The 10966-nt window shown below is 43.5% G+C and overlaps 1 protein-coding gene across 4 annotated transcripts in view; it reads left to right on the forward strand.

Moving 5' to 3' along the window:
• LOC119163138 (BSD domain-containing protein 1) overlaps positions 1-7288 on the forward strand; it is a 40492-nt gene extending 33204 nt beyond the window's left edge. For 3 of the 4 annotated variants that reach the window (XM_037415082.2, XM_037415081.2, XM_075874142.1), the window contains 2 exons: positions 4942-5039; positions 6854-7288. In XM_037415082.2, coding sequence (XP_037270979.2) covers positions 4942-5039; positions 6854-6883 — 128 coding nt within the window. In that variant the 3' untranslated portion in view covers positions 6884-7288. The remainder of the gene's footprint in view (positions 1-4941; positions 5040-6853) is intronic. The other variant, XM_037415083.2, reaches the window with a different exon arrangement.
• The last annotated feature ends 3678 nt before the right edge of the window (positions 7289-10966 follow it).

Consider the following 10966-nt stretch of genomic DNA (forward strand, 5'->3'; position numbering starts at 1 on the left):
ACTGGTCTATTGCCACTAGGAAAGACTGCGTTCTTCTTACTCCAGCAGCCTTCTTCTTGAGCTCTGCGAAATCCAGATGAATGACTTCAAATGGTACGTTGGAATGTTGAGGCAAAACCATCTCGTCTGTTCTCTGAAGGTACTTGGCTTTGTTAACTTGACATTGATGACAAGACTGAGCGTACCTTTGAACGTCCTCTTTCATGTGTTTCCACTGGAAACGCTGACGAATCTTCTGATATGTCCTCCAAAAGCCGTCATGTGCACCTGAGTGCGGGGAGTCGTGATAGAGCTCCAAAATTCGAGGCACCATTGTTTCTGGGACTGTGAACTTTCCGTTATGGAACTTAAGTTCTTCAGTTCCCTCCAACAACAATGTTGCGTTGACAAAGGATACGGGTGTTGCAGTAGGTCTCCAGCTTGCAAGCGGGCGTCGTTCCTCAGCTCGTGTGGCCTCAGTATTCCTTACAGCAGGTGTCATGAGTGGACGTTGGGTTCCTAGGTCCTGGAGGTAGAGGTTTCGCATTCCCTGCAGAAGTTCTTCGACCGTCTTGGGTCCTCGCATTTGTATTTGCTTCTGGAGGTCCGGACTTAAACCATGAATGATAAGCGGAACCACAGACGTCTCAGGCAAAGATGAGTCCGCCAGCTGTAGCAAGCGCCTTTTCTCATAAAAATAGCTGAGTGCAGATCCAGACCTGTATTTGAACGTGATTGCTTTGTCCCATAGCAACACCTTGTTCTCGCTGAAGGAGCTCAGAAAGCTTGCTTTCCACTCTGTCCATGGTTTGTTGCTGTGAGCGTTGAGACGCCATTTGTACCAACTCTTTGCTATGCCCGATAGGAATAGTCGCATGTTTTTCACTTTATCTTCGTCGCTGTACCAGTAGTTTTCATTGCATGCATACTCGTAAAACGTGAACCAGGACTCGGGGCTACTAGACTCTCCGTCAAACATGTCTGGCTTCACTGGTTCGCGACTCGGTCTGCTTAATCTTTCCGTCGTGTTTACAAGCAAGCGCATTAAATCATTTTGCTGCCTATTCTGTTCTTGGTGCAGTTCAAGAAACTTGTTGATCAGCTCGATGGAACTGTCAGGCGAAGCAGCGGTAGCAGGCTTCGCGTCGTTTCTTACTGGAGTCAGCACGAAATTCTCATAATCCTGAAGTTTCATGTTGATCCTCACCGTTCTTTTAGCAAGTAAATGGTCTGGGGCTATCTTCATTTTAGTGCTTATATAGGAAACAAATGCGTCAGTGCTCACTGCTTCCGGAAGAGCTAGTTCCTCTTCATCTTGAAGCATTGCGGTCAAGATCCGGATGCCACCGCGTTGATTTGCTCCAATGGTGAAGTCCACCCACATCTTGAATGTCCGCACAGAAAGTATACGTGGCTGCGCCAATTTGTAATAATACACAGTACTAGGCTGGGGTGTCAGCCATCTTCTTTATTTCTAACCTCTCCTTCCTCCTCGTCTCCCCCCAACCCTGCCTCACGTCCACGTACATTTCTCAATGAAAGCACTTGAGAAGTCGGCATTTTTGGGCAGGATATAGCGCATTTTCTATGCGCATTATTGCTCTGAATGCCCCTTGAGGCACCACCACGTGGCGGTGGTGGTGCCTTTGTGATCGTCACTTTTGGGCCTAACTGTGCCTTCAGTTACATTTAATAAATGATTGGTTACTGTATTGACTTGTATTCGATGATGTAATTATAGAAAAAAAATATGACCCTTAATGTTAGCCTACTGATCAAGTTGCTACAATAAGCAGCTGAGCGGTGCGTGTACGAGTTGCAGCGGCCGTGCCTGCACACCCGGGTTTTTTCTGTCTCTTTGGCACTCTGTTCCTTCAAGGAGATCTCTGCATGCTACTCTCCCCCGGTGGTGGTGTTTGCATATACCAAATCGCACAGCTTCTACCTCGGTTCTATCTATCGCTGAAATCCTTCCGTCTCCACGTTACCTTTTAACACTACCTGTTCTGCATCTATCGATAGAGAGAGAGGAACATGCAAGGAAAGGCAGGGGGGTATTTCTGCGCCCTTAGAGTTTCTAATGAACATTGCTGAAGGGAACCAGGCGTACTGATAGTTCGACTACACTCCGAAAAAGATCTTTGAAGCTTTTGGGGCTTGCCCCGAAGAGTAATCATTGGTATAATGGTCTCACAACATGCTTTGATATAAGTGTAGGTGTTGTTGGCCAAGAGGACACCGTTTCTACCTGAATCTGATTGCAAGAGGAATCGAGTTTGTCTTGGACCAGTGGCTCTGTGGGTAAACTAAGGGGAGGCGCAGGAGGGAAAGGTTTTTTTTTTTCCTGCAAAATTTACTCTTTTTGTGAATTTTCTGAGATCTCTAGCTAGTGTTCAGACAATTATCGATCGGAAAAGAAAACCATCAAACTCGTGCTAAGGCAGTGTCCAGTCCTTTGCCACAATTAATGTTTTCATTGTAGCGGGCACACTCCTCTCTATAACAGTGCACACAAGTTATGACTTTTCATACAAACTCGACAGATTAATTATGTAAATGTTCTATCATCTTTCTTTTTTTCTTTTTAAAGACACCTTTTAGATTTACTGTTTTTTGCGACTGTGTTCATTATAACTTCTCTCTTATCGGGCGTTATTCGTCAGGTCATCGCGTTGTCACTGAACGGCTTGATTTGCTTTGTTAGTACCTTTTCATTACTTGACACACTTTGCAAATTCTTACAACTTCAGCACTGCCTTATGGGATTATGACCACAGCCCAATGTTGTTGTTACGTCTTCTGTTTAACTGTTCCTCGTGAGTTGCTTGTGGCATGTGTGCTTTGTCTACAGCACGTCACTGCTGCCTGTTTTGTGTTTGAGTTTAGACTAAATAACTGTTCAATTGTCATCTCTCGCTGCATCGTGTGAATCTTTCATTGATTGCTTCCTCTGTAAACTACTCCTTGGCTACATACGAGGTTGGTCATTGCTTAAGCACTTCACTCCTTATTTCCCACTTCAGCTCCTCCTTTTGTGCCAAATACTTTCCGTACCTTGAGTGCTTTTTCGTGCATTTTCTCTAAATTTTGTAATTATCATCATTATTAGTATCATTTCACCTTGTTGATAATGCCGGCTGCGCATCTTTTCAGTCAAAAGTCTTAGTAGATACTTGTATTAGTGTTGGCTTCAAATGAAACTCAAACAGCAGCAGACATTCACTATGATATAACGCGTGCCTTCCCGTCATCAACACGGACAGGTGCGCACATCTGCACATATCCGTGCCTGTCCATGCTGATGCTATTCACAATGCCATTGTAAATCCTTTTAGCTGTTCACGTTTAGTTTGACGCTAATGTTATGTCGATTTTATTGCTGATTCCATCATACATATCATGCCATTTGTCCATATGTTTTGCTGAATTCATCAAAGGTTCATCACCCCTCCCCCCCCCCCCCCCATTATGCCTATGTTTGGGGCTGACTTCGTTCCACCCCCCCTCTTGAGTAACTAGGGGTGGGGGCGGGCCCCCTGTGTGCACGTCTATGCTTGCAACTTCCTAGCAACTTGCCTCTCCAGTCATGCGATATTGATTCCCTGGAGTTTCACTTCTCTGAATCTGTACCTGTTGTAGGGCTAATTGTTGCCTGTTTTCTGCTCCATTAGTTGTAGTGATCCTCCCAACCCTAATCAGTTGCCAAAGCCACTGCAGGAGAATGCCCTTTTCAAACTTGACTGGTAGATACAATTTTGGAGTAACAGGTGCGTTACCTCTTTTGAGCTCCAAGAACAATGTACCAAACTGATTACAAGAACACTAAAAGCAAAAATAAAGCCCGTTCCTTTGTAGAGACCAGTTCGGTATTTCGTAGGCGATTCACTAGTTTCACAAAGAATAAAGTTTTAACAGTAATCTGGAAAACTTTAATGTAAATAGTGTGAGCCCCGCTATACTTAAGGCATGTAACTCACCATTGCTATCACTCGTGACAACTATTAGACCAAAATTCTTGCGACTTTCCTTGGTGCTTTGCATGTAGATGTTTTGAAGTCTAGACCACTGGCTTTCAAGATGATAGGTGTCGGAGCTCAATACCGACTTGAGCATTCTTGAAGTTGTAGCTACGGCATGTCAAAACTGAGAAAGGCTGCAGGCTGAATTCACATAAAGTTTTGAGCCTTATCCGTGATTCTCGCTCGGATTCATAGTTGCCACCACGTCTTGAGGGATACTAGTTCTTGAGGCAGCTGTGCTGACATATTGAATTGTTGCATTTCTGTCATGATCTAGTTATCGACATAGAGGAAGAAAAATGAGTATTTCTTTAAATGAGATAAACCCCAGCAACCAAGACGAAACAACTCTTGTTTACTTTTGTTTCAATATAGAATAGGACTGCAAATGAAATCGTATTACAATCTGACATCGCAATATTGGTGCTGCTTTCTCGCAATATAGTACGTCGTTGCCATAACGATTCTGGTGTTTTAAAGGGAATTTCTGGGTTCAGGTACCATAGTCCAATACGTGCATGGTGTTCGTGGTACTATATTGGTCATGGCAGGGTTGCAGCCTCTGTGAAAGCAGTACTTTAGAAAAGAGATAAGCTTTAGTTGTCTTGAGGGGGCCGTGGTTGCAAGCTACATCTGCTATTCTGTCATCTCTCATAAAAGATCTCAAGCATTCCAAAAAGGCAGTGTACCAGTCTAGATTGATGGAGGCGTTTCCCTTGCGACCTTGTGTCTGTTGCATCTTGGATGGGTGCCCTTTTCCTTGCGAGAACCGTGAGCAGGCTTGCCTTTCTGTGACGTGCTCTGTTTACATAACCATCTCAACACCCAACTCTTGATCTCATCATAATTGTCATGTTGCTCTGTTTTTGTTCTCTTCATTGCCCCCGTCACCTCTTCTTCCAACTGTCAATCCCCCCATACCCAACCACCCCTCTCCGTCCAGACCTTAGCGACTGGGAGGAGTTTGAGCTTGAGTTGGCGGACACGGACGCTGCCCCCGCCGCTTCCATTGCGAAACCGGCATCCCACTCTGCCTCTGAGGTAAAATGAATGACGGGCTAGGCACATTTAAAAGTCAAGCACTGCACGGTGCATTGTGTATCGTGACGCAGCAGTGTCCCATATTCTGAGAATACCAATACTTGGCTTTCCAGCTTTTGTCGCGAAACTTCAGAAAATATGCAGATGTGATACAGATTTCATTTCTCAGAGCACATATTTATTTTCTGCAAGGTGGAGTCAATTGATCCCTGGCTTCATGTAACGTGCCAGGACTTAGGCTGTGTAGCATTCTTCCGAACCCTCCATCTGCTGCACCCCCGGGAAGTCGATAGACGTCACGAACATTGCATCATGTGCCATACAGTTCGGAAACAAAAGCTGTGTGTCGGACCCAGTACCTCTGCCAGTTTGTCAGGAGCTACAGAAAGTATTATGAAATGATACGAAATGCTGTGTCAAAAAAAAAAAAAAAAACATTAGGCGAGGATGGCAAAAGAACTTACCATAACTAAGTGCTGAATTCTAAACAATTCATTCCTTTCTTTTTCTGTGAACTGGCTCACGCTTGCCACACCTGCTGACCTGGCGACAGTATGAACGAACTGTTACCGAAGCTGCCACCAAACAGCCGAGCTCGAGCTGCATGCAAGGCTTACACTGCAACAGTCTTGCTTCTTGCTTATCAAATAGCAACCACCACAACTCGTCCACTCCCATGTTGCATGCGATACCTAAGTTAGTGCTCTGCGTATCTGCCGCATCATTATAGGATTCCTTATGTGCCATCAGCTGTGGCGTGGTTTCTCGTTGTGGGCGTTTCTTTCAGAGTGGCATTGGAGAGCTTGCGATACAATATGAACGATATCATTGAGCGCCACATTCTCGCAAGCAAAATGTACAAATTTCTAGTTCCCATTGATGTTTATGTGCATCTTTTACTTCACAGCCATGCTAGTACTGACATGTTTTGTTACGAAGGCACCAAATTGTGGTGTCGGCCTGTAGACCGTTATGCTGAAATCTGTTTTGACATCTGTGGGAGTACCTTAGTAGCTGAGAGGTCCAGCGCAAATGTCAAAGGAGGAGTGCGTCTAAACAAAAAAAGACCTGTTCACTTACTTATAAGATAGAAAACAGCATTTCATATTGGAACTCGCTAGCTAGGTTCCTGTTAAGGTGTCATTAAATTTATCACCTGTTGTTAGCAGTACCAGATGTTGGAGCATGCTAGGTATTGAAAACTCAATTTCGGAGTCACACGCAGCAGCCATTATTAAAAAAAAAATGATAGGGATGTGCTGTTTCCATACTCGTTGGATTCCGTTTTAATGCCATCCTCTCATAAATTTTGCCATGACACAGCTCCCACTGCTGCTTCCAAATTTCACCTTCTTATCTCAAAATCTAACCTTTGCTGTGCTGAAGGTGCCAAACTCTCTTGCAGGCACTGGGAGCTCTATCATCACTGTCACCCTGCTCTTTCAGTTAACAGTTTAGTGGTAATACCCATTGGTCTCTTACATCAGTGTCTCTCATAAAAGGGTTCAACTGTGTAAGCATTTCCAACTACAGTTCGAATGGCTTTCGTTAGCCAATAGAGATCCAGACTCTAAGAGTTTCAAGGATGTTACCGAGAACTCTTCAGGCACTTAACCAAGTAGAGCTTGCCGAAAGACCTGCAATACCTTTATAATTCAGTTCCCAATGCCGCTGTTGCCTTACATGCAGGATGGCCGAGTACATTTATAAGGAGTCTTCATTGTGCTAATGTGGCCGAGTCTCTGAAATTGTGCAGTGTCGCCGATGCCACGTGAAGAAAGGATTTCTTCTGCTGTTCTGTTTGTTTTTGGCAGGCTGACGATGACTGGGAAAAGTGGGAATGACTGAGAGTGCAGAGCGTTCAAGCAGAGACTCGGAAGACGAGATGCAAACGCCCGGAAATGTACACACACGCGCGTCTACCCAGGAGGCTCGGTTATTTAATGCAAAGTTGACGTGAAGAGTGCAAGGAGAGCGGATGGGAGCGTCGAAGAAAGAAAAAAATTGTACCATATCTTCACCGACTGTCTGCCAGCCAGTATTGTTTGCTAGTGGCGTGGCATATCTTTTTCTTCGTCTTTTATCACCAAAAGGAGAGCGACTGGGGTGGGGTGGGAGAGTTGAGGTTGACGGGTACGAGGCATGATGTGTGCTTTTTTTTTTTTGCTCATACCTCCAGAAACTGGGGTGGAAGGGAGTAAATAAAAAAATCTTTGCAAGTGTTTAAATAAAGTTGAACTTCCGAAAAACTTTTTGCAGTTTGACTTCCTTTAGTGACTATGCAACACGTTTCCAAGTAATCAAATGATCTCACTTTTGGAGTGTACATATAGCATAGTGCATGTACAGCTGCAGAAATTTTTTGAATCTTTTCTTTTTAAATTTTTTGAAAACAAGAAGAGTTGCATGGGTTTTGTAGCGTTAGCTACGCTGGCCGAGCAAAAGTGGTTTCCCGTGCACAAGCGAAAGCCTTGTGGAGAAGTGACTGCACGCGCCTCAATGATCTGTGCATTCCAGAGAAGTGACATCATAGCCGCATTACGGTCGTACCCTGTGGCTCGTGCACCTTGCGCACGCTGCTCTCTTTCGTCATGCCTGTCCCGCTGGTACACACATAGAGCGGGCCATTTGATATTTTGGTATAGCCATGTAGAAGGAGAGCAAAGTTGCTGTGCAGAAGAGTTGAGAAGCTCACCTCGTCAATCATGAAGTACTTGCCTGGCATTTAGCAGTTGGGCATAGGAAAAACGAACAGAAGAAAGCCTAACGTGCTGCGGAGACACCAGAGCAAAGGGAGAAATGTCTAGCTAAGTGGCGTCGCCAAGGGGCCGATTGACGGACTATGCGGTGAAACTTGGCGAAAGCGCCAGTGCGACGCGGACCTTCGAGACGGACTTTCTAATCAGTCTATTTGAGATGTGTGCAACGTGTGTTGTGGCACATGAAAGACTTGACGTCGGTAATTAGTGCCATGCTTGTAATGGAGTTTAGCAGCGCCCCTTTAGCTCATGCTACACATATCCTGGCATAGCCTAGCCATGCCACTGCTAGATTTTTTTTTTCTCATGAATAGTTTTACCTCTTTTTTTTTTTTTGTCCCAATGAGTGTGCCAAAAGCTACACTAGGTGTGATAAACGGACGAGGAGCTACGTCAGCACTAGACTTGTTGAATCGTAAATTTTAGGCTCGAAGAGAACATTGATTTGGTTCGAATAATTTCTAATCAAATATAGATAGTATGTTAGTTTTAACACGATAGCGTTAGAGAGCTCGTGACGCCAAGATTCCGCCATTGGCGTCAGCACTGTTGGTTGTAAGAAAAAAATCATCTGTGAGCGAAAAATCGAAAAAGAAGCAAATAAAAGAATAAAGTTTTCAGTCCCATTGAGGATCGAAACCGCGCCATTCGTTTTGCAAGCAGGTGTCCTTTCATAAAGCCACGATGTAAACTTGCAGCTGCTTCGGGAAAAAACACTACATAAATGCCATGTAGTGGAAGGAGTCTCCTTAACGCATATTTTTCTACAGGTGTCGCGATGAAAACAAGCCCGTTCGGCGATTTGTAGGCGCATTTGGGAGGCCATCAAACTACTTCGAAAAAGGCCAGGATAGCGCAGCCATCGCCGCTAAATACACACAAGAACTTTCAAACAGCTCTAAAAATGAACAACTGTGTCCATCTAGAGGAAAACATATCATGCCTTTCCACAGGCATTGATCATGCAAACAGCAAACGCTAGATAATGTGCTGCCATATGTGAGGCATTGTGAGACTCTTTGTGCTCCTTCAAGGAAATGCCATTTCAACAAACCACAACACTTGGATAGATTTAGCTTTTCATTCTTGCAACACCATCAAATAAGTACTGCAGTTGCCATTTCACTGACCGTAAGGCGATGCTTGTTGTGATTGGTCGGAAGAGGTCTCCAGAAGAACAAGTCGAATAATTGCCAGATAACTAACGCAAGACGCACGACTGAATGTGACCATTTACGAATACAAGTGTCACACCTAAGCGTAGTTCATAATAGAGGACCATGTGACTATATCACTGTAAAATATTTTTATGAAGTTGTTATAAAGTTGCTGTTAAATAGATCGAAAACCTGTACCATTATTATATTTATGATGCGCTTGTGCACGCACATGTTTGTGTGAGTGTAACAAAACATATTAATAAGTATGCACTGAGTGGTTGAAGGGCACACTAGGGACTGGATTACGCTATCGCATTCAACTCTTAAAGGCAAAGCTTTAAGAGTTTAAAAGGTCCCCCGATTTTTCGTATCGCACATTATAAAGAAAAATCAGCATAATTTTCATAACCTAACCAATCTGTGCTATATACATAAATTTTTACTTGAAACAAGGTGTGTGCAAATGTTAATTTTATTTTTGGGCCAAAGGAACAGGAAAAAACGTTGAATAGTGGCAAGATATGACTTTCGGTAGAGTGCATGTGATAACCTGCAAAATATGTTGCCTTTTATTAGAGCATATAAGCAAGCATAACAAGCTTTTAAATTTAAAATAAGAATCGATGCAAAGTAGGGCTTCGCGGCGGTGTATTTTTTCTACATACGTGTATTCACGGTATAGCACTTCTTCATTGCAGTGAAGCCACTTATACAGCGGTTACATGCGGATATCATTTAACTGTTCGTTCATTTTGAATACTTTGAAATTTCCTATGATGTACGTTGGAATCAAAGCCAAGTTAAATGCATTAATATCTGTATTCAAAGTGTTTGATTATTCGCACAAGCCTAGTCGGTACGCATCTTGGGCTTGAGCATCAAGCACTTTAGTGGTCTGGCTTGTCATTCGTCGATCTCGTGTGGCTTTATCACGCTCACAGTAAAGTGCTCAATATAAAGCATAAAAGGGCTAACGAGGTCCAGAATGATATTGCAATTAATATATACAGCGTGAAGTAATTTGTTTTAATTTACATACAATTGATAAAATGTTTTGTAAACAAGGGGCCGACCCCAGCAGAGTGCAAGAGAGGGTGTTTCGCAGAGTGTGGGGACGGGAATAGGTGGGTGCCCGTGCAACGCATTTCCTCAGGTTTACCAGTAATGGAGCTGCCATACATTTTTTTTTTTCTTTGAACACGTCAGCTCTCCTTTAGTGGCATCATAAGCACAGTAGTGCAATTCTGTAATGTAGCGCTATATAGCACAGCCTGGACACTCGGCAGCAGCCTGTGGAGGCTGCAGTAACAGTGAAGTACCAAATACTCGAATCGACCAAAAGCCATAGGTCCTTGCAAGTGGCACAATCAGGCCAGTTTGTCATGAAATTTGCCGAGAGAGCGATTTGGAGCCGTCTTAGAAGCTTAATTGTAAATTTGTTGCTGCGTGCGATTCAATGATATTTGCTTTGCATGTTTTTGGGTGCCTCGACTACCACTTGGCATTTTCCCATCATGTTGAAAAGTGTTACAGGACCCCTTCGGTGATGTTCATGTGGACTCCCGTTAAAATAGTTTCATCTTGTACGAAGATACTTCTTTTTGTCGGACATGTAACGAGCTTTACAAACATACGCTTAGCGCATTTTGGTATCTACAATAGACAACCGGCAGTTAAATGCATTACATTTATGTTCTCAAGGTTCAGCTGTTCTTATCGGTCATTCATAAAAAAGTGTCAGCTTCAGAAACTGCAAAAGATACCACACTCTGCAACAAACCTAAATTTACCCGGAGTGTTTAACAACGTAACAAGCGTGAACTTGCTGACAATGCCTTATATTTTCAGATAACGCACACGTACGTAAACAAAAGCTTGCGAAACATAAAACTTCTGAGAAAGCAACATTTCCACTTTGTTCAAGAACATAGCCTCTAAATAAACATTCTAGTCTACAGTAGTGCCTGTGACTTGTACAGTTACGCAATATGTTATAAATGCCATGCAT

This window comes from Rhipicephalus microplus, chromosome 9 (genome assembly GCF_043290135.1).
Source record: "Rhipicephalus microplus isolate Deutch F79 chromosome 9, USDA_Rmic, whole genome shotgun sequence".
NCBI lineage: Eukaryota > Metazoa > Arthropoda > Arachnida > Ixodida > Ixodidae > Rhipicephalus > Rhipicephalus microplus.